At 30.1% G+C, this 25,083-nt stretch overlaps 2 protein-coding genes and 1 non-coding gene across 3 annotated transcripts; 1 reads left to right on the top strand and 2 right to left on the bottom strand.

Moving 5' to 3' along the window:
* Positions 1-2,169: 2,169 nt before the first annotated feature.
* LOC113865009 (signal recognition particle 43 kDa protein, chloroplastic) lies at positions 2,170-3,737 on the top strand. The gene has a single exon (XM_027499307.1). It carries the CDS (start codon positions 2,522-2,524, stop codon positions 3,647-3,649), a length of 1,128 nt encoding a protein of 375 aa, XP_027355108.1. The 5' UTR covers positions 2,170-2,521; the 3' UTR covers positions 3,650-3,737.
* Positions 3,738-15,108: 11,371 nt separating this feature from the next.
* LOC113866043 lies at positions 15,109-17,203 on the bottom strand. The gene is made up of 3 exons (XM_027500933.1): positions 16,874-17,203; positions 15,988-16,585; positions 15,109-15,380 (listed from the first exon to the last, which is right to left on the bottom strand). Exons 1-3 carry the CDS (start codon positions 17,201-17,203, stop codon positions 15,109-15,111), a joined length of 1,200 nt encoding a protein of 399 aa, XP_027356734.1.
* Positions 17,204-20,029: 2,826 nt separating this feature from the next.
* LOC113866444 lies at positions 20,030-20,136 on the bottom strand. The gene has a single exon (XR_003505084.1). It is a non-coding gene; the product is annotated as a small nucleolar RNA R71 (small nucleolar RNA).
* Between the last annotated feature and the right edge of the window lie 4,947 nt (positions 20,137-25,083).

Here is a 25,083-nt window from a genome sequence, read left to right on the forward strand (position 1 = left end):
TAACAATGAAGCAAGAAGATGAAGCACTCATGAAAACATACACTCAAATTTCATTTTTCTAATAATAATTATTGAGAGACTAATTGATAAATAAAACAAAATAAAAAATATAATAATTTACTATTAAATAAAATTATTACTTAAACTGAGTATTATTAATTAAAATTTTTCCCATTTTTAAGGGTACAAAATCATTTATCTTTAAATTTTTAGGATCATAACTATTTTTTGTTATGTTTGAATGAGTGTGTTATCCTAACTTAATAACACTTAGGTTCTATTTGGTAGAAATCATTAGAATCATAACTTGTTAGTCATAGAAGCCGGTTAAATTTGTTCAAAAGTAAGTGTGAGTGTTTTAAAAAAATAGTATAAAAGAAAGGAATAGCAATCAAGTCCATACATAATTTTGAGACTAACAAAGTTTATCTATCTATCTATATATAAAATTGACTGCACTTACTTATTATTTGGTGTATTAAATTTTGAAACGTAAAAAATTATTTTTATATATGTAACTTCATCTACTTATTATATTATGCATTAAAATTTGAAATATATAACTTACGAATTAAAATTATATTTTATTCATACTTATTATGTTTGAATTGTATTTAAAGAATGTTTATTATTATTGATGGTTATATTATGTTACAAACGGAAACATAAATATTTATATTATAAATTGCCTTAGATTACCATTATTAAAATTAATTATAATATTTTTCATAATTTACGAATTAAAATTATTACTATATTTTAATATAATTTATATTTTATTACGTACTTCAAATTTTAATATATTTAATATAATTTGTATTATATATTTTAATTTAATTTTTTGAGTAATCATAAAGCTATATTATTTTTAAATGATATAATGTATTAAATTTTATTTTTAATTAATTAATTTGTATTAAATCTATCATTATTTTTTTATATTAATCATAAGTAATTATTTATTTTTATATTTTTTATATTTTTATAGAAGAACAAGTTAGAATAAAGATAAATAAACTTTTTTTTAACGATCTAAATTCAACAATGATTAGAATATCACGACATTTAAGTTATTTATAAAATAATTTTATTATCTTATTATATATATTTTTCTTACTTTATTATTATTATTATTATATATAATATAATGAATAATTTTATAATATCACAAAATAATATATATTTTCTTTTTAAATTATAAAAATAAGAAATTTTATGCTATTTAAAATTAATAAAATACATTTTATGCTATTTTTTTAGTTTATCTAATATTCTAAATTAATATAATTAATTCTAAAAAAAATACTAAACTATACATATTTTAATTTTACAGTACTATTCTAATATTATGATATTTTTTACAAATAAATTTGTTTATATAACAATAAAAAATTAATATATTTTAATTCGCATATATTATCATATATATATTTTTTATGTATTTATACTAAATTTATTATTATTTCTATTTTTAATAAAATTATGACAGTAATAAAAAATTATTTATGCTTTACTTAATTAATATATTCCTTTTAATCTAACATTTTAATTTTATTTACTTTTATCTATTAATAAATAACTAAAACTAAAAAAAATTAAAAATATGTAGTATATTATTATCAATTCATTATGTATCATAATTTTGTAAATTAATTTATTTCTCATAATTATAAAAAATATACTTTTTAAGTAGTAAATAAAACATTTGTTAATGTTATCATTTTTTTTAAAATTTTAGAAAAATTTTAAGTATATTGATATTTATTTATTTATTTTAAAATTTATTATAATTATTACCATATAAAATTATTTATTATATTTTATTTTAAAATAACTAATAATATGTATCACAAATATATATATATATATATATATATTAAAAATTTATTTATTTATTAGTATTTTTTAAAAAATTCAACATATTTAATATAATAATTTTTTAATATATATATTTAATATTTAAATTATATATTTTTATATTAAAATAAATTTATGCAATAAAAATCAAACAAATTCGTGCTACACACGGTATATATTTACTAGTATAAGAGCTAAATTTGCTTAGGTAAATTTAAGTGGAAAGGATACAAATTTAAATAAATTACAGAACACTTCAAACCTGGGACAAGGCTCCTGGTCCATGATTTTGAATTATTTTATTATAATTTTGAATAAAATTTCTTCTTCCAAATTTGTGGCTACATTTTCACAAAAAGAAGTTGTGGCTTGCCTTCTTTAACAAATGCGTCCATTATTTTGAATTATTTTATTATAATTTTGAATAAAAAAAATTAATAAAGTATTGTGGCTGATAAAAAATATAAAATGAAATACACAGAAAAAGACAAAAGGCCATCACCTTCGTCCTATCATCCAATTGGAACCACGAAATGGATATGGTTTCTTATCTTCTAAGCCTCCAAACCCCATTTCTCTGCGACTGTCACTGCCACATGTAGAACAAACCACCGTTAACCCAAAGCCACACTTACATTACAGAAGCGCTACCAAAATCACATTCATGGAAGCTATTTTCGTCGCAAAACCAGCTTCACACCTCAAAACCACATTCTCCCCCCATTCCAGACACCAATTCCTAACCCACCAACATAAACATTCCCTTCTTCCCATTCGCCACAAATCCACGCGCTTCCTTTCCCTCAACGCAGCATTCCAAAATCAACAACAACAACAACTACCCAAAGACACCGAAGATGAGTCCTACGGCGAAGTCAAAGGAATCATCGGCAGCAGAGCTCTCCCCGGCGCTGCCGCCATGGAATACCTCATCGAGTGGAAAGATGGTCACGCTCCGTCGTGGGTCCCCGCCGACTTCATAGCCAAAGACGTCGTTGCCGAATACGAAACTCCGTGGTGGACGGCCGCGAAAAAAGCCGACGAGTCCGCTCTCAAACAACTCATCGACTCCAGCGACGGCCGCGACGTAGACGCCGTGGACTCCGATGGTCGAACCGCTCTCCTCTTCGTGGCTGGACTCGGCTCGGAGCCGTGTGTTCGGCTTCTAGCGGAAGCCGGCGCCAATTTGGACCACCGCGACAACAGCGGTGGCTTGGCGGCGCTACACATGGCGGCGGGGTACGTGAGGCCCGGCGTGGCGAAGCTGCTTTTGGAACTCGGCGCGGATCCGGAGGTTGTGGATGACCGTGGAAGAACGGCGTTGGATCTGGCGAAGGAGATTCTGAAGGTGACCCCGAAGGGGAATCCGATGCAATTTGGGCGCAGGATTGGATTGGAAGGTGTGATTAGGGTTTTGGAAGGGGCTGTGTTCGAGTACTCAGAGGTGCAGGAGATTCTGGAACGGAGGGGGAAGGGTGAGAATTTGGAGTATTTGGTGAAGTGGAAGGATGGCGGTGCCAACGAGTGGGTGAAGGCTAAGTTTGTGGCGGAGGATTTAATCAGAGACTACGAAGCTGGCCTTGAGTACGCGGTGGCTGAGGCGGTGATTGCTCGGAGAGTTGGGGATGAGAGGAAGCCCGAGTTTTTGGTTAAATGGGCCGATTTGGATGAGCCCACTTGGGAGCCCGAGGAAAATGTGGATCCTGAGCTTGTTAAAGTGTTCGAGCAAAGTAACAATCAGCCCCAGCCTAGTAATAATGGGCCTGCAGTTGTCTTGTCGAATCAGGATTGATCCTTTCCTTCGGCTACCATGTTTTTGTAAATTTGTGGAGCACTTTGTGGTTGCATTATTTAAAATCTAATCCATTAGTTGACCGAAAATATATCTAATCCATTACAATTTATTCTTGGTGTTTTGGATCTTACTTTAATTATACTACTATTATTACTAGTAAATATGATAGATTTATTTTATTTTTATTAAATAAATTTATTTTAAAATAAAAAATATATAATTTAAATATATAAATATAAAAGTATACTTTTTATGATTATGAGAAAAAAATTAATTTATAAAATTATGTTACGTAATAAATTATAACAATATAATATATATTTTTAATATTTTTTAGTTTTAATTATTTATTAATAGATAAAAATAAATAAAATTAAAATATTAGAGTAAAAGCAACATGTTGATTAAGTAAGATATAAATAAAGAAATTTTTTTATTATTATCATAATTATATTAAAAATGATAATAATAATAATAATAATTTCAACATAAAAACATAAAAAAAAACTTATATGATAATGTATGCAAGTTAAAATCTTTTAATTTTTTTTTACTTTTATATAAATAAATTTATTTATAAAAAATATTATACATATTAGAAAAGTACTGTAGAACTAAAATGTGTATAAGGTTAATATTATTAATTTAGAATACTTGATAGACTAAAAAAATATTTATGATAAAATTATTATTAATTTTAAATAACATAATTTTTTTTAAATCTAAAAATAAAATTTAATTGTTTCATGATATTGTAAAACTATTCGTTATTATAAAATTTTAAAATAAATAATTATAATAATAACTTATTAAATATAACAAAATTCTTTAATGAGTTATAAAGTTTAAATAAAATATTCTATAGTTTTTAACTTATGCATTTGTTTATATTTATTAACCTAAATTTATATAATAAATTTTTTAATATAATTATAATTAAAATTGCTAATAAAATGTTAATATAAAGAATATTTTGATCATATTTTAAATATTAACTTTTGTCTTATTATTAATTTAAAGTGTATTTTAAGGTTAGAATTATATATTTAAATACATAATATATTAAACTAATTAATAAAATGATTTAAATCAATACCACTAATATTTGAATAGAAATTAAAGTAAAGATACAAATTTATTTTTAAATAAAAAGTAACTTGAGAATTTTTTTAAATTTTTTAAAAAATATCTTCGTTTATTAAATATAATTTTATTTTCAATTAAAAGGTAACTTGAGAACTTTATTAATTTTTTGTAAAAATATCTTTGTTCATTAAATATAATTTTATTTGACAATAAATTTTTAAATATTTTATATAAAACATTTTAATAATTTTTTATTAAATATTATTCACAATAATTTTTTTATTATCGTTTTTAATATAATATAATCATCAATTATAATCAGCTTTCTTTAAATCCAATTCAAAGATAATAAATATGAAGTAAATATAATTTCAATTCATAAGTTATAGAAAATATTATGATTAATTTTAATTAGTTTTTATTTAATACAAATTATAATAAATTTGTTTATAAAATTTGTTATAAATGCATAAAATAATAAGGTAAGAGAAATATATATAATAATATTGCAAAATTATTTTATAAAAATAAAAATATTTAGTGACATTTTACTTTTCAAATTCTACACAATTTTAAAAGTATTTATATAATATTACAATTAAAATAGTTCAATCTTCTAAATATTCTATTGTTGCATTTTGTTCACCATTTTTTTTTTTGTTTTCCTCAGGTTGCAACCTAAAAGAACATATAAAATATAAATTATTGTATGATTTAAGAAATTTAAACAATACATTACAAATTTATAATTTATACATTAATTTCTTCCTTCTTTTTTTTTTTGAGTGAATTTGATGTTCTCATAGTTGGAGATATAGGTGAAAAACTTATTGTCAAATCATTTTCTTTTGTTTTCATATTTATATTGTCTAAAGTTTCTTCTTTCTCAATCTATAAATATTAAACAATTAAAAAAAAGTTATTCATAATCGTATTATAAATATTATAAATAAAAATAATAAAATTCTAATTTAATCTTCTATATTGCCTTTACTGTTAGCTTTAAAATTTTATTTATAGTCAAAATTTATCTTTTATGACTTTCAAAATAAGTACTCATTTTTATTTAAAAAATACGTGAAGTGCTAATAATCTTTAAAAGTTGTGAAGATAACTTCAACCTTTCACCATCATTCTTAAAAAAATTATTATATAAAAATAATTATTTTTTTAATATATTTTATTTATATAATCAATCATTTGATTAGATTTTCAAATAAGTTAGAACTTAACACATTTGTTTACAATTTTAGATGTTACAATATGATCTTTTAACTTTATTTATGCTAATTGTTTAACAACTTCATCAAATAAAACAAATATAGTTGAATCGTAGAATCTTTAACATTAAGCTCAAGACAAAATATGTGTGACGTATATAAATTAAGGTAATAATATATAATTTAATTTATTTTAATATTAAAATTTATAAATTATAATACATAGCATTATAATTATATCGATATATTAATTACCTTATCATTGGATACTTAATATTTTTATAACATGATTCACATTTTAAATTTATAATTATGAAAGAAACATTCTTCTTGCAATGAGGACAAAAAAATATGATACAAACTATTTTTAAGCAATATATAATTCAAAATTGCAATACTACTAATTACGTCGTTCTAAAAATTAATTAAAATATTAGTTTAAAAGTTAAATAAAAATATAGTATAAGAGAAATTAAATTTACCATATCACTCTTTCATTTTACCATTGTCAAAATTTTAAATATGTTTTTAAAATTTTCTAATTTGAAAAGAATCTTAGATCTTGTATTATCAACATTGTGAACAATATGTATATCATTAAAATCCTTACAATAAAGTGATGATGAATAATTGAAAATATGGTAAAGATAAATAATAAAGAATTAACAATAATTAACATAATAGAAAAATTTTAAATAATTTCAATATATGAATGAATCTATAAAATGAGTAATTTTTGATATATCAACATTAATATAAATATTTGCTGATCTAGATGTAGATATAGAAATATTACTTATAATATTTATCTTCATTAGAACTCGTTATTTTCTTATAAAAGCATGAAAAACATAAAAATAAATAATTATTTATGATGAATATAAGAAAATAATGATAAATTTAATACAAATTAATCAGTTAAAAATAAAATTCAATACATGATATCATTTAAAAATAATACAGCTACATGATTACTCAAAAAATTAAATTAATATATATAACACAATTTAGTGAAACAAATTAAAAAATATCAATATCAAAAACACATATACTTACATGAATAAGTAATCTTTAACAACTGACATGATTGCAAAATATAAAAAAAAAAGACAATAAAAAAATAATGAACAAGTGTTCAAAAGTTGTAGAAACGTGATTTATATAAGTAGAAATGAAGTCCTAAAAATGTATGAAAAATTAAAAATAAAAAATTAATATAATAAAAGTTATCTTTTTATTATATTAAAATTTTTTCAAAAATTTTTTTGTATAATTTAATCATTATTCTTTTTACTATTTCAATATTTGACATAAAATATTTTTTAAATTATTTTATTTATAATAAATTTTAATAAATTTTTTATTAAATATCATTCATAGTAGTTTTGTTATTGTCATTTGTAACCTTATATAACTATCAATTCTAATAATTTTTTCTTAAACACAATTCAAAGATAATAAGTAAATAAATTATAATTATAATTCTTAAATTATGTAAAATATTATAATTAATTTTAATAATTTTTAAGTTAATGTAATTTTAATTTTATTTTATATATAATATTTTCATATATAAGTTTATTTTTTTATTAAAAATTTAATTTAACAATATATAATATAAACTAATAATTTTATAAGTATATATTTTTAATTCAAAATATATTTTAATGTTTGAAGTACATATTAAACTATAAATTATATTAGATAAATCAATAAAATTATTTAAAAATATAAACTTATCTTTTTATTAAAAATTAACTGAACAATATATAATATAAACTAATAAATTTATAAATATAGTTTTTTTAATTTAAATTACATTTTTATATTTGAAGTATATATTAAAATATAGATTATATAAAACTAATTATTAAAATAATTTAAATATATAAATTTATTTTTTATTAGAAATTAAATTTAACAATGTATAATATAAACTCATAATTTTGTAAGTGTAGTTTTTTTAATTCAAAGTATCTTTTAGTGTTTTAAGTACATAATAAAATAAAAATTATATTAAATTAATTAATAAAATAATTTAAATTAATACTATTTAAATTTAAACATAACTTGAAATAAAGATACAATTTTATTTTTAATTAAAAGTTAACTAAAAAAATTGTATAGATATTTCTTTTTTTATTTAATTTTTATTATGAAAAATATTAAAAATAATCTTTATAATTTTAAATTTAATGTAATTTAATTTAATTTTATATATAGTATTTTCATTTTTAAAGTTATTTTTTATTTGTAAAGTTATTGTTTCGCTAAAAATTTAAGTTAACAATATATAATATAAATTAATAATTTTGTAAATGTAATTTTTTTAATTTAATGTACATTTTAATATTTGATTTACATATTAAAATATAGATTATATTAAATTATTTAAATAAAATAATTTAAATATGTAAACTTGTTTTTATTATAAATTTAGTTTAACAATATATAATATAAATTAATAATTTTGTAAGTATATTTTTTATAATTTAAAGTATATTTTAGTGTTTGAAATACATATTAAAATATAGATTATATTAAACTAATTAATAAAATAATTTAAATTAATACCACTCAAATTTAAATATAACTTAAAGTAAAGATATAATTTTATTTTTAATTAAAATATAACTCAAAAAAATTTTAAATAGTTTTTTTCTTATTTAATTAATTTTTTTATTAAACATTATTCACAACAATTTTGTTATTGTCATGTTTAACATAATATGACTATCAATCCTAATAAAATTTCCTTAAATACAATTTAAAGATAATAAATATACATTAAATATAATTTTAATTTATAAATATAAAAAATATTATAATTAATTTTAATAAACTGTAATTTAAGGTAATTTATAGTATGAATATTTATGTTGCCATTTATAATTTAACTTAACCATGAATTCTAGTAAACATTCTTTAAATACAATTTAAAAATAATAAGTATAAATAAAATATAATTTTAGTTCGTAAATTATACATTTTAAATTTTAATACATAGAATAATAAATAAATGGAGTTATATATATAAAAATAACTTTATACGCTTCAAAATTTAATATATAAAGTAATGAGTAGGTGAAGTCAATTTTTTATATATATATATATATATATATATATATATATATATATATATATTACTCCTAATTTTACTAATATTATTTAATTTTAGTAAAATTAATAATTATCATTAATTTACTACTTAAATTTAATAAATGTGAGCTAATTTAATGTTGACGGTTAAAGTGAGTCATACATGTTATAATATTATACATAAAAATCTATCTTATGTGAAATGATTTACTACCAATTCAATTATCAATTTCAATTTTACTCAATTAGTTTGTTTTTTTTAACTACACAATTAGATTTTCGGGGCAGATATCTGATTTGGAAATTTGTGTTGCACACCACTTTTTTTTATTTAAATAATATATATTTAACAACTATTTTCTGAAATCAGGATTAATTAAAAATTAATTTTTTATTTTTGTTATCATGTCAATATTATTATCTCATTTATAATAGTAATTTTTTTATTATTTTAATATAAATTTAAAGCTCAACACGAAATAATAAATAAATTTAAATTGTTAACAAAGGAACGTTAAACATTAAATAGTGATAATTAAGATAAGAATCGTTACTAAAGGAGTATTGATGTATTATAATATTTTATGTGCTGGTCAATGAACATAGATATACACTTTTATCCTAATTATTTGAGCAATATATACTCCACAAGAATGTTGTAAAATCACACAACAGAGTTTTTAGAAGCTTATACAAGTTAGTAAAATTTATAATTTTGTATTTATTTATTTTATATTTAATTATTATCAGTTTAAAAATTTGTAAAAATTCATATATCAGGGTAGTATTTAATTTAAATAATTTTAATTGTTAATTAAAATAAAAAGTATTATAGTTTTATAAAAATAATTTGAAGGAAAATAATGTAAAATTAATATAAATAATTCATTCATACAGATAAGAGTAGTAATTTATTTTTTATAATTAATAAATTTTTGTAGATGTTATTTAAAAATTTTAAAGTTATTTTTTTATTAAATAAAATTTGGAAGAAAAAGTACAAAAGATGTAAATAATTTAATAAAGCATTTTAATTTCTGGTATTTTTGTAGTTTTTAATTAAATAATAAATTATTAAAGTGTTATTAAAAATAAAATTCAAACGAAAAAAATGTAGAAATTATGTAAATAATATAATCAAGCATACAAGGGTAGTAATCTATTATATTATGTAATAAATATTTTTAGTTTTTATTTAAATATTAAATAGTTATTGTGTTTTTAAAAATATTTAAAAATTTAAAAAATGTAGAAAGGATTATATAATTGAGTGAAGTATATAAGGTATTAATTTGTTATAAACTTTCTTGAATTTTGTATTTTTGTTTTAAATATGAAATTAATATAGTTTAAAAAAAAATAAATTTATAAAGTTTACTAATATAAAAATGATGTAAAAAAATTAACCATACATATATAATTGCTGTGCTTTTTATGTTGTTATTTAAATTTATTATTTTTGTTTTAATCAAAATAAATAAAACCGTTAAAAAATATAGAAATAATGTAGTATTTTTTAATCAAGGATCACAACATTTTAAATATATTTATAATTTATTAATTTTTTTTACTTTGTCTTTAAAATTTTAAAACATATATTGTAATTAAATAAGTAAATACTCAAATAATTTAAATAAAATATAATTAAAAAGTATTTTAATTTTTTTAAAAATAGAGATCATAAAATATTAAATACTTAAATTTGTAATGCTCTATTATGTTTAGATTTTTTTTATAAGCAAAAATATATTATTAAGAAAAAGGAGAAAATGGGATACACCAACCCATACACAAAGTTAAAGCAATTGCTTAATACACATCAATGGCTTGTTTAACCAATTTATATATACTAGTTGCTCCTAATTCATACCTGCTGACAACTATTTTTGAGGACATATATTTGATAGCATCTATAATCTCCCCAACATCTAACACACTATTATTAAAGGCAATATTATTTCTATGTAACCAAATACTCCATACCACAGCTACCCAAATAATTGCTACATACCTCCAACTCGATCAATGTAATAATTAAGTTTTTTCATTCTATTCTCTGAACCTTTCACATATTTTATACTTTCTCTAATCTTGTGTAAGGCATCACTAGCAACCTTCAACCCTTCTTGAATAATTAATCTTAAAATGTGTGCAAAAAACATCACATATGAAAGAACTCCATCACATAACAACTTTTGTAAGGTTATTTGACTTTTCAAATGTTGTTGCACAACATCATTACCAAATGAATTGTCTAAAGTAAGAGAAAATATTTTCTTCTCTGTCCCTTGATCAATTAAAAATTCATGTATGATTTTAGACAACTCAAATCCAACGTGGGAGGAAGTATATGACAAATATTAATAATTTTACTTTTTAATTTTCAATTTGAGTTAACAAAATGAACAGTCAAACATATGTAACTCTTAGTAGTACAAGCAACCCATAAATAAGAAGTTAAAGATATTCTTAAAGGAATCATACACATCTTTTGTTTAAGTTTCTCCTTCTATTTCATGTACACTTCCAATACATCAGATCTAATAATATTATGAGAAATAAGATTTAAATCTGGATTCACATACTGCATCCAGGTCATAATCTTCTTAAGCTCAACAACATTAAAAGTCAAACCATATTCAATGATTGTAACTGCCAACATATCATGAGATATCATTTAATCCTCCTAACAAGATTTTAGTTTTCCTTGCACATTTACCATCATTTGACCAACACCTTCAAATTTAATCTCCTCACACATTGTAACATGGCAATTTAAATGTAATGTCCCATACTTTTTACCTCCACATTTATACTCATTTCTGCAGTCATACATTTTGCTTTTTCAATACTTTAGTGTATTATTGTTTAAATGTATTATTGTTTTCCCTCTAGCAACAAAAATGGCACAAGTTGGACAACAATAAAAAAGAATTTAGTATTGAAGGGAACATGTAGGTGTAGTACGTGGACATAGATCAAATTAGAAATGAGAGAATGAAAGAGGTATTTGTGTACCAAAGTGAAGAAGCGGAGAGAGAGCTAGAGGTTGACACTAGCTAGTTAAGAAAGGGTGAGGCACCGCTGTATGGTGCAGTGATGCTGTGGTGATCAGTGGGAGGTTGCTACAGTGATTTGAAGAGGCCAAGAGAGAGTGAGTGGACACAGATCATAAATGAGGTGTATATGAGGCACACTGTGTGGTGTGGTGGTGCCATGGTGGCCAATGGGAGATTATTGTAGTGGTGATTTGAAGAGGTCGAGGGACAGGTGTTGTTATGTGGTGGCTAGTAGCAAAGATTTGAGGTTAAGGGATAGCAAAAATAGGGTTTCTACTTTCTTCTAAATTTCTAATAGGTCCAATGCAATCATAATTTTTTTTAAAAAAATAGTAGTCGAAAGGGCCAACCCAGCTTGAATCTGTGCAAACTTGTTTTCAAATGGGTTGTGCATGGTGAGTTATGTAGGTTATTAGATTAAAATTGATTGCATGTAAGTTAGCACAACAACCCTACCCATAAACCCTATAAATCTTGTACATTCTCATCTTTCAGGAATATAGAATTACATTTACAGTTAAGTTTCTTATCTCTTTCTATTTTATGAATTCTTTCAATTCTTTCACATGGTTATCAATGCCGGTTTCAACTCAAAGTTATTGGCCTCTATGTTAAGGGCCACAATACTTCAAGGGACATCTCTAATGATGGGTGTCATGTAATCTTGAATGGCTCTTCTTTCTTAAGTCATCCTTTGCTCTCTCAACTATTTTTTTTTTGTCTTTGCATAGTTCTTTCAATCTCCGGATCAAACAATTGAGCTGCAGAAAACTTAGAAGAGTGAGCATACACTAACAAAATAAATAAAAGAAAAAAGAATTGCAATAACAAAATAAAAATTGAAATAAAGTAAAATAAGAATCAAATCATCCAAATATAATAATTTCTTAATATTAGAAAAAGAAATCCCCGACAATGGTGTTGAACACCTATTCGTGGACAAGTGTACCCGTCAAAAAGTAATAAATAATTTCTAAATTAAGTTCTCAAATTATCATCCCACAATGATTGTTTCCAATTATTATGATTTTTCAAGTTCAATTGTTTAAACTTAAAGGATGCGAAATTAAGTAAATCAAGAATCAATTCAATGAAATTGAGAGCAAGTAACACAACACACATCTTAGTTGAACTTGTAAGAGAGAAACCTAGGATGCACGAGTTTACTTATTTGATCCTTTATGTTATTATTCTGTCTAACTCTAAATTCATTTTCCTTTTAATTACCAATCATTCATACAAATACTATTAATATCCAATGGTCACGTAATATTAATACTCTTATCTCTATATTGACATCTACAATGGTCATGCAATATATCAATTAAAGCACACATTGAACACCTATGAACTTATTATTTTAATAACAATTGGAAGAGAAAGATTGGTTTGTGTAACACCTTAACTTTAATTTCAAATAAATAACAATTTCGCAAACTCAAATAATAAATTTCATAAAATATTTCAAAAATGAGGAAGGGTTACAAGTTCATATCAAACAACTGCCACATGGCTAGTTCAAATACAATAATTTCCAATTAAATAATCCTAAGCCCTATAGCAGTTCATCCGTCCCTTCACTGAGTTCGATGCTGATCGTCTTGATTACCTGAAAAATGAATGTAAGGATGAGTACTCTACACTACCAAAATACACAGTCAACTATAGAGTCTCACCTTCAAACTACTTTAAATACACTTAGATAGGTATATGAAAATATACTCACAAGCAACATTCCAGTACAAGTTCATTTCAACTAAACATCAGTGCACTTATGGCACCTATAACATTTCATGTGAACAGCATATTACACCGGCGTTAGCACGCCCCATTCACATTGTTGTACACCGGAGGCTACACGCCCCATTCACATTATTGTGTACCAGTGGCAACCTGCCCCATTCTTTATTAGATACCGGCGGCTACCCACCCCATTCTCAATATTTCATAATACACGGCACGAGGCCCACTTTCCTTTATAAAACACGGCACCTAGCCTACTTCCATACTATTCAGCACATAGTTCATATTTATTGTATCACACTGTCCTTGGCCCACATTGCTTCACATTATTCATTCGAAACATACGACACAAGTGCCCATACCCATTCACAATATTTGGCATACAAGCCCACATTCTATCACACAACATTTACATAGAATTCTTATTTCTTGATTTTTGGTAAACACACAAAATATTCACGTATCACGACACATGGTCGACATTACATTCCTCAGCAATTTTTTATTCTCTAATTCAACTACAACACAATATTCGGCAAAATAACAACAAATCACACACAAAAGAGTAGGGTAGAGGCCCCCTACCTTGAGAACCTAGAAATCATCCCAAAAACAGAGAAAGGGCTCACCTCCAAGCGTTCTCCACACAAATCCGAGCTCCAATCTCGTTCACGAACGGCTTTGGAGGCAATTAATCGATGAGAAAGGGGTTTGGGGTCGAGAGAATTGAAGGGATCTAGGGGAGAATTTGAGAAATAACTCTCAAATCCATAAACCCCTTTTTTAAACCCTTTAGATCGTGACACTCTCGCTACAATGACGTTCTCTCGCTGCAGCGACACTCTCTGTCGCCACAATGAAAATCTCAGACAAAACTGCATTCTGATTTCTGTAGAATCTCGCTACAGCAAGTCTGCACCCAAAAATGCAGTCCCCACTTTTGCTCTCGCGCCACAGCAAGACACCTCTTGCTACAACGAGAATCCTCTCGCTGCAGCGAGAACACTCTGCACCAGCTACTTAGCCTATTCTTTCCAGCCCAGTTCAGTCATTCTCATATAAATATTCACACACACACACACACACACATATATATATATATACATCAACAATAATGATTAATATTATCAAAATTTGGGGCATTACAACTCTCCCCACCTTTAAAGAACTTCGTCCCCAAAATTCAACCAAACTTACTCAATTACAAAAACAACCCCAGATACAATTTCCTTATTCTACTCTCCATTTCCTATGTGGCATCGCCCTTATCACTTGAGTTCCATATTACCTTCACCAATGAGATCTCTTTGCCCCTAATCTGTTTAACGCAGCGATAAGCAATTCTCACCGGGTACACGTCATATGACAAGTCTTCTCTCACTTGGACTGGGTCAAGATCAATCACATGGGAATGATCCGGCACATATTGCCTAAGCTGTGACACATGGAACACTGGATGTAGATTTGAGAGATTCAGAGGCAGCGCAATCCGGTATGTTGTAGGACCAATTCTACTCAGCACTTCGAATGGCCCAATGAACTTAGGAGATAGCTTTCAGGATTTCAGAGCTCTCCCCACTCTGATCACAGGTGAAACCTTCAGAAACACATGATCGCCCACCTGAAACTTCAACGGCTTCCGCCTCCTATCATAATAACTCTTTTGTCGATCCTGGACAACTTTCATTTTCTTTTTGATCATTTTGATTTGCTCATTTTGCTGTTGGACCATATCCGGCACACATAAAGACGTCTCTCCAATTTATACCAACACAACGGAGTTCTGCACCTCCAACCATACAAGGCCTCAAACGGTGTCATTCCAATACTAGCATGATGACTATTGCTGTACATGAACTCTACTAGTGGCAGGCACTTTTCCTAAGTTCCTTGCTACTCGAGCACACAGGCCCTCAGCAAGTCCTTCAGAGACTGAATGGTTCGTTCAGTCTGAAGATCAAAGTCTTTTCACTACAGTCCAGCAACACATAGTTGGCAGCAAGTCAATCCATTCCCAGAATCACATCCAGTTGAGAAAGAGGTAGACAGATCAAGTTTACCTCAAACTCCTTGCCATGTACCATTATCGGGCACCCCAGACACATCCATGACGTTACAACTGGCTTACCTGTAGGGGTAGTCACCACAACATTACATGGCAGTTCGACCACATACAGACCCAGACTCTTCACACAGTCCACAGACACAAAAGAGTGTGTAGCACCCGAGTCAAACAACACATCAAGCAGTCTGCCTTTAATTATACATTTACCTCGGATCAGTTCCTCAGATTGTGAAGCCTCTGCTCCATTCATAGCAAAGACTCTCCCAGGAATACTCGAATTCTGCCCCGTACTCGGCCCTGCACTTCCTCTTGATTTAGGCCTCTGGATTGCACTTGCACTACTGCTTCTTCTGGCGGCCCAGCACACATTAGTAGTGTGCCCTAATTTCCCACAGTTGTGGCAAGTTATCTTCGGTTGTGGGCAGTCCTTCACTATGTGTGGCCCTCCACACCTGAAGCATTTCAGCGGTCCTCTGAAAGACCCTGATCTCGAGCCACTCCCATTGCTCTTTTCTTGGGAAGAACTCCCTCGGGATTGAGAACTGTTCAAACTCGAATATGACCCCTTTGAGAACCTCGGGGGTCTCCTATCATGTCTCAATGGGCCAGCTCCCCTAGTATCGACCGTCTTCCCCCTCGTGTTCGCTTCAAAGATTATGCTCTTACTCACCAGGGTGGGGCAAGTCCATCAGTTGGAACACACTGACCGTGGCTCAAATGTCTGGCCTCAATCCGTTCTCAAACTGAGAACACGGCTCTTCCTCCCTATCACCATGCTAGAAATGAGGACAGTACTTCATCAGTCCTTGGAATCTTGCAGCATACTCCCCCACATTCATGTTTCCTTGCTTCAGCTCAAGGAACTCTCTAGCCTTCTGCTTTCTCAGGTCTCAGGAAAAGTAATTCCCTAGAAAAATGGCCTTGAAGGTCTCCCACTGAATGTAGCCACCTTCTTGCGGCAATTTCTACTGACAAACCTCCACCAGTCTTCTGCCTCACCACACAGTAAGTAAGTGGCATACACCACCTTGTACTCCTCATGGCACCCCATGGCATTGAAGATCTTCTCTACATTAGCCACCCACCTTTGGGCTCCCTTGGGATTGAATCCTCCCTCAAACTTCAGAGGATTGTGTCTAGTAAAGGCAGACAATCCTTGGTACTTAGCCAGCTCTCCGCCCTGGTTATGCACCATGGCCTCCAGGAGTTGGGCCATACGTTCTATGAGGTCATCGGAGCCTCTAGCTTCTCTACCTCTACCTCGACCTCTACTAGACATGATTAAGCTTAGCTAATCACAATTTAACAGTCACATCTCAACATATCAGATTAATAATACGTTTATAATTCAGGTAAACAAAACAATCAACACTTAACCTTGGACGTCTCAGCCCGATACCCCAGTTCGGTTGGATGAACTGCTCTGATACCAAATTGTAACACCTTAACTTTAATTTCAAATAAATAACAATTTCGCAAACTCAAAAAATAAATTTCATAAAATATTTCAAAAATGAGGAAGGGTTACAAGTTCATATCAAACAATTGCCACAGGGCTAGTTCAAATACAACAATTTCCAATTAAATAATCCTAAGCCCTATAGCAGTTCATCCATCCCTTCACTGAGTCCGATGATGATCGTCTTGATTACCTGAAAAATGAATGTAAGGGTGAGTACTTTACACTACCAAAATACACAGTCAACTATAGAGTCTCACCTTCAAACTACTTTAAATATACTTAGATAGATATATGAAAATATACTCACAAGCAACATTTCAATACAATTTCATTTCAACTAAACATCGGTGCACTTATGGCGCCCACAACATTTCATGTTCATAACTTACAACATATTACACCGGCGTTGGCACGCCCCATCACAGTATTTCGTACCGGCGATTACTCGCCCCATTCACATTGTTGTACACCAGCGGCTACCCACCCCATTCACATTATTGTGTACCGACGGCAACCCGCCCCATTTTTTATTAGATACCGGTGGCTACCTGCCCCATTTATATTATTGTATACCGGCAGCAACCCGCCCCATTCACATTATTGTATACCGGCGGCAACCCGTCCCATTCTTTATTAGATACCGGCGGCTACCTACCCCATTCTCAATATTTCATAGTATATGGCACAAGGCTTGATAAATGATTTCTATACTTGGTCCTACATTATAATTCATGAATGATAATTGAGACTTTTGAACTATTCATTGAGAGAATTTACTATTATTAAGTTCATTTTTATTCATATTTCAGGAAAAGGATTGAGAAGTGAAAGCTTTAAACGATGTTGAGAATTGAAGGAAGAAAGAAATCAGAGATATACACGGGCAGGTACACGCCCGTGTATATGAGCATGTATATCACTGGTAGCGTCAATTGGAAGGTATCACCTAAACCAGAGATATACACGATCAAAGTACATGACCGTGTACTTTTCAGAAAAGCTTTGAAGGGCCATTGTTGGAAATCAGAGATGTACACGGCCAAAGTATACGGCCGTGTACTTGAGCGTGTACTTTCAACGTGTGTAAAAATTCAAATTGTGCGCGAAGATAAACCCTTGGACGACTAATATAAAAGGGAGCTTGACATAGGAACCTAGGGAGACAGTTCTGGGGAAATACAGGTCGGTGATGGCTAGAGAACGGATTCAAAGTCTTTAATTCATCTCTTTTGTAATTTTAGTTTCAAGATGTTTAGGTTCTAATTTTCCTTTGAGTATCTAGACGTAATGAATCCTAATTGACCAAATTTTCTGGAATTCTTCTAATGCTATTTCATGTTTTTTTCTCTTTGGTTTAATTAAGTAGTATCAATTGTCTTCCATCTTGTTTTCTTGTTTGAATTTGAGTAAAATTCCTGCATGAAATTAACATTGCTCAGTTAAAAGGACTTGAATGTATTTCTAGAGATAGAAAGACATAAGTTTTTTGTATTAGGATTAACCCTAATTATGGAATTTATAATGAACTTAATGCAACCTAGGGGTATTAATTAAGGAAGAGATTCTGATTGATCAATCGAGGGTTAGGAATCATTATCCTTGAGAAAGATATTGATTTAATTCAGAATTTCCTGTAGCGATAAGGGTTTGGAACTAAGTAGTTGAAGAAGAATTTTAGTTATTTGGACACTTAGGAGGATTTACAGTCTAGATACTCGTCTACTTCCCTTGAATACCTTTATTCATATTTTCCTATAATTTATTTTCATAAGAATATCTGTTCTTTTAATTTATTATTATTTTATTTTTAGCAATTTTATCAACAAAACTTATTTTTCATATTCATTAACAATTGCACAATTAAGGAAGTAATTCTTAATAACAGTCCCTCTGGATACGACATTTGGTACTCTATTTTTCATAATATTACTCTGACAACAGGTACACTTGCCCAGTAATCAGTTTTTACACACCAAGTCTTTGGCGCCGTTGCCGGAGACTGATTAATTAGGATTCCCTTAATTATGCATTTACTGATATTCTTTATTTCTTTAGTCTTGAATTAACTTTTCTATTTTGTTCTCATTTTTTTTTAGGAGCTGATTTTTCTAGTGTATGATCAGAACCCCCCGTTCTGCTGCACTGTTTGAAGAACTATCTGAATTTGACCCAGAGATAAAAAGAACTTTGCAAAAAATTTAGAAAGAGAGGCGAATGCTAGTATAGAGGGAAAACGCACAAATCCACATGGAAGGAATGACAAACAATGAAGAGCAACCAAGGACCATGTCCGATTATGCTCGTCCATCATTAACTGGGACAAAATATAGCATTGTCTGTCCGGATGTGCAAGAAAATTTTGAAATAAAGCCCAATGTTATTTAGATGGTTCAGCAGTTTGTTCAGTTTGATGGGTTGCAAGATGAAGACCCCAACGCTCACATCGCTAATTTTCTGGAGATCTGTGATACGTTGAAGATAAATGGAGATATTGATGATGCAATCCGCTTGAGGCTATTTCCATTCTCTCTCAAGAGCAGAGCAAAATAGTGGTTGAATTCTCTCCCGCGTGGATCTATCACTTCATGGGAAGACATGGTAGAAAAATTCTTAGCAAAGTATTTCCCTCTCGTAAAGACTGCTAAGATGAGGAATGATATCTCCTCCTTTTACCAATTGGAGTCAGAGACCTTATATGATACATGAGAGAGGTTTAAGGAATTGTTGCGGAAGTGCCCACATCATGGGATTCCGAACTGGCTTCAAGTGCAAACCTTCTACAATGGGTTGAACCCAGCCATAAGACAAATGAAATATGCTGCAGCTAGGGGCACTTTGAATAGCAAGACACCAAGGGCTGCACAAGAACTGTTTGAAGAAATGGCAATGAACAGCTATCAATGGAGCTCCACTTGATCCAAACCTGCAAAATCTGCTGGGATCTACAGTCTTAATGCAGTAACATCCTTGGCAATGCAAGTTGAAGCCCTAGGGAAGAAGATTGATGGTTTATCTGTCAACCATCCAATTGCTCCGGTGATAAGATGTGATATTTGCGGAGGAGGCCACCCTAATCATGAGTGCCAAGCTACTCAAAAAGAGCATGCCAATGTGATAGGAAATAGACCACCTTACCAAAATTATAATGGCATGAATAATCCAGGCTGGAAGAATTATGCCAATCCACCATGGAACAACAACCAACAGCCAATGCGGAACAACACACTCCAAGGATTTCAACAAACTTCACATCCATCACTGCCCCCAGCTGAAAAGAAGTCAAACCTTGAGGAGTTGATGACCAAATTCATTCAAACTTCAGAATCTCGGTTCCAATCCACCAAGACAGCACTAAGAAATCAACAAGCCTCTATTCATAATCTAGAGAATTAGTTGGGTCAAATTTCTAGATTTCTCTCAGAATGACCCCACGGGAGCTTGCCTAGCAATACTGAGACTAATCCTAAGGAGCAGGTCAAGGCAGTAACATTAAGAAGTGGCAAAACATTACAAGAGAAGGGGAAGCAAGAAGTAGAGAAAGTTGCAGTTGAAAAGGAGAATAAAGGTCAAGAGGAGACTATGGAACAACCCCCTATTGTGAAAGAGTTCATACCTCCACTCCCCTACCTAGCAAGATTGAAGAAGGACAAGGATGATGAACAATTTGGTAAATTTCTTTCCTTATTTTGTCAACTTCATATCAATTTACCGTTTATTGATGCTTTGGCACAGATGCCCAAATACACAAAATTTTTGAAAGATCTATTGTCCAACAAGAAGAAGTTGGAGGAATTGGCCACGATAACTCTAAATGAAGAATGCTCAACAATCCTGCAAAACAAGATGCCTGAAAAATTAAAGGATCCAGGGAGTTTTACTCTTCCTTGTCTCATTGGTAGATTGATAGTTGATAAGGCTTTGGTTGATCTAGGTGCTAGCATTAATTTGATGCCATATTCTGTTTTTAAGAAATTAGGTTTGGGAAAACCTAGGCCAACTATGATGAGTATTCAATTAGCTGATATGTCAGTTAGATATCCTAGGGGTATTATTGAAGACGTGCTTGTAAAAGTAGACAAATTTATTTTTCCTCTTGATTTTGTAATTCTTGATATGGATGAGGATACTGATGTCCCCTTGATCTTAGGTTGCCCTTTTTTAGCTACTGCGAAAGCCATAATTGATGTGAGTGATGGAAAGTTAATTTTTAGAGTGGGGGATGAAAAAGTCACTTTCAAAATTCCTGAAGTAATGAAAAAGTCCTTAAAACAAGATGATTCCTGTTTCTTCCTTAATGTAATTGATGACTTTGTTTCTGACTGTGCACAGGAACTCTTGATGTTAGACCCATTGGAAAGGAGCTTAGTTCATGAAGAAGGAAAAGATGACATGAGCATGCTAACTCGAGAACAGTGGTGTCATTTAGAATCCACTGGACCCTTATTGAGAAGGAGGAACTTTGAAGTTCTGGAGCGGAATTTAGAGAAACAACCCAACTTGTCCACTAATAAATCACCAGATGTAGAATTGAAGGTCCTACCCGAACATCTGGAGTACGCCTTTTTGGAAGATGGTTGCAAGCTACCGGTTATCATTGCTTCAGATTTAACACAAGAGCAAACAGCCCAGCTGCTGAATGTACTTCGGGAATACAAGAAAGCAATAGTATGGAAGATCTCTAACATAAAAGGGATTAGCCCTTCCTTTTGCACTCACAAGATTTTGATGGAGTCTGATTTTAAGGCTGTCGTGCAACCACAAAGAAGGCTAAACCCAAACATGAAGGAACTGGTGAAAACAGAAGTGAATAAGTTATTCGATGCTGGAATGTTATATCCCATGTTGGACAGTCCTTGGGTGAGCTCGGTGCAAGTCGTTCCAAAGAAAGGGAGAATGACTGTGGTGCCCAATGAGAAGAAAGCTGGTACCTACTAGGACTGTTACTAGATGAAGGGTTTGTATTGACTACCGAAAACTAAATGATGCAATAAGGAAAGACCATTTCCTTCTCCCATTCATTGGCCAAATGCTGGAGCGTCTTTCAGGTCATATGTTTTACTATTTTTTGGATGGGTTCTCAGGATACTTCCAAATTCCAATAGCACCGGAAGATCACGAGAAAACCACCTTCACATGCCCATATGGAACATTTGCTTACCGCTGGATGCCGTTCGGGTTATGCAATGCATCGACAACTTTTCAGCACTGTTTGTTGGCCATTTTTGATGAGATGGTAGAAGATATAATGGAGATATTCAAGGACGACTTCTCAGTCTTTGGTGACTCATTCTCTCATTGCCTAAAGAATTTGTCAAGAGTTCTTCAAAGATGTGAAGAAACTAATTTGGTGCTTAATTGGGAGAAGTGCTATTTTATGGTGCAAGAGGGCATTGTACTTGGTCATAAAATTTCCTGCAAGGGAATTGAGGTGGATAAGACAAAAATTGACACAATTGAAAAGCTACCACCTCCCACTTCTGTCAAGGTAGTTCGGAGCTTCTTAGGCCACGCAGGATTCTACAGAAGATTTATCAAGGATTTCTCCAAGATCACCAAACCATTGACCAAACTTTTTGAAAAGGAAAATTCCTTTGTTTTTGATGAGGAGTGTTTGATTGCTTTTGAGTTACTAAAAGGAAAATTGACCTAAGCTCCTATTTTGTGTGGTCCGGATTTGAACTATCCATTTGAATTGATGTGCGATGCAAGCGACTATGCTGTGGGAGCTGTACTTGACCAGAGAAAAGACAAGCATTTCCAGCCTATTTATTACACCAGCAAGAGCCTAACAAGTGCCCAAGAGAATTACACTACAACAGAGAAAGAATTATTGGCTGTGGTGTTTGCGTTTGATAAATTTTGCCAATATTTAATTCTTTCTAAAGTGATAGTGTATACTGATCACTCTGCATTACGTTATTTGCTAACCAATAGTGATGCAAAGCCTAGACTAATGAGATGGGTCTTGTTGCTGCAGGAATTCGACCTGGAAATCAAGGATAAAAAAGGGTTCAAAAAATTTGGCTGCTGATCACTTGTCAAGGTTGGAGAATCCCAGCATGGAGGAATTGGACGAAAAGAGCATTAATGACAAATTTCCAGAAGAACACCTGTACAATGTGGTAACTGCTTCTAATTTTTATTTACCATGGTTTGCAGATTTTGCTAACTATTTGGTTGCTAAGGTTTTACCACAAGAGTTTTCAAGTCAACAAAAGAAGAATTTCTTTTCCGATTTGAAATACTACTTTTGGAAGGACCCCTATTTGTTTCGAATTTGTGCAGACCAGGTTATTAGAAGATGTGTGTCACACTTTGAAGGGTGAAAAATTCTAGGACATTGTCATACTGGCCCTGCTGGAGGACATCATTTTGGGAGCAGAACAGCTAAAAAGGTGCTAGAATCTGGATTTTACTGGCCTTTTATCTTTAAGGATGTTCACAGGTATGTTGAGTGATGAATCCATATTTTTACTAATATTTTAGTGTATTTCTAACTCATTTGATAAGGAAAATATATAAGAAAAGCAGAAAAATTCAGAAAAATAGAATGATTGAAAGTTTTCTTTTAATATGTAGTTATTTTAGCATTTGTGGAATTTATGCTTAGATCTTAAGAAATTAATGTTGTTTTTGTAGGAATAATCTGAGCAAAAGTCATGGAAATGGAAGATCAAGGGAAAGGAAGAGAAAGAATAGCAATTCTGGACTCCAAAACACAAGAACAATGGAATGCAAGCTGGGCGTGATCACTATTGTCAGTAAAAGTGATCACTCTAGACATCAAAGAGGAATACACACTGGGCGTTAGCACTTTTACCGGTGAAAGTGATCGTTCCAGAGCTTAAAAGAGAAAGGGAGTCTGGGCAGGGTCACTCTTACCAGCGAAAGTGAGTGTTCTAGAGAGTTACTCAGAAGAACAAACTCTACGTTAACACTCTTGCTGGCGAAAGTGAGTGTTCTAGAGAAGGCAAAATTTCAGCCAGCTCTGCGTTACCACTCTTGCTGGCGAAAGTGAGTGTTCCAGAGAAGGCAAAATTTCAGCAAGCTCTGCATTACCACTTTTACCAGCGAAAGTGGATGTTCCAGAGAGAAGTGTATCAAGGCAAGTTATAAGTGGTCGCTCTTGCTCTCGAAAGTGATCACGTGCAACCACTCGACCTCTTGCGTTACAACTCTTAGCAGCGAAAGTGATAGTTCCAGTTTCCAGAAATTACATGAGCTTCTGCATGACCACTCTTATCAGTAAGAGTGATAACGCATAGAATCAAAATTTCTATAAATACCTATTTTAAGCTCAGAACTCAGGGTCTTTTGTTCATTTTCCATTTTTTCTGTTAGATTCTCGTTGAGAGAGAGTGAGAGAGAGGATTGGGGTCAAATTTTGAAGCACCAAGAAGAGGCATTGGATTGGAGCTCGTGGAGATGGCTTCTCTGCAATTCTTCTCTTCTTCTCCTTCTTTCTCTTTTTCTGTTACAATGTTTGCTTAATTCTTTGTAGTTAGGAGTTTATGGATCTTGAATTGATGTATTGATTCGACTTTTACTTCTGAAATTTAAGTTCTTGGATTAATTGAGTTGTTAATTCTGCTGTTATTGTAATCTTTGAATGGAAATTCGTATGATTAATCAAAGAGGAACATTTGCCAATGGAAGTTGGGTTTGCTTCTTTGATCTGAACTAACAACCAGAATTAG

This window comes from Abrus precatorius, unplaced genomic scaffold (genome assembly GCF_003935025.1).
Source record: "Abrus precatorius isolate BTA unplaced genomic scaffold, Abrus_2018 Scaffold4, whole genome shotgun sequence".
Lineage (NCBI taxonomy): Eukaryota > Viridiplantae > Streptophyta > Magnoliopsida > Fabales > Fabaceae > Abrus > Abrus precatorius.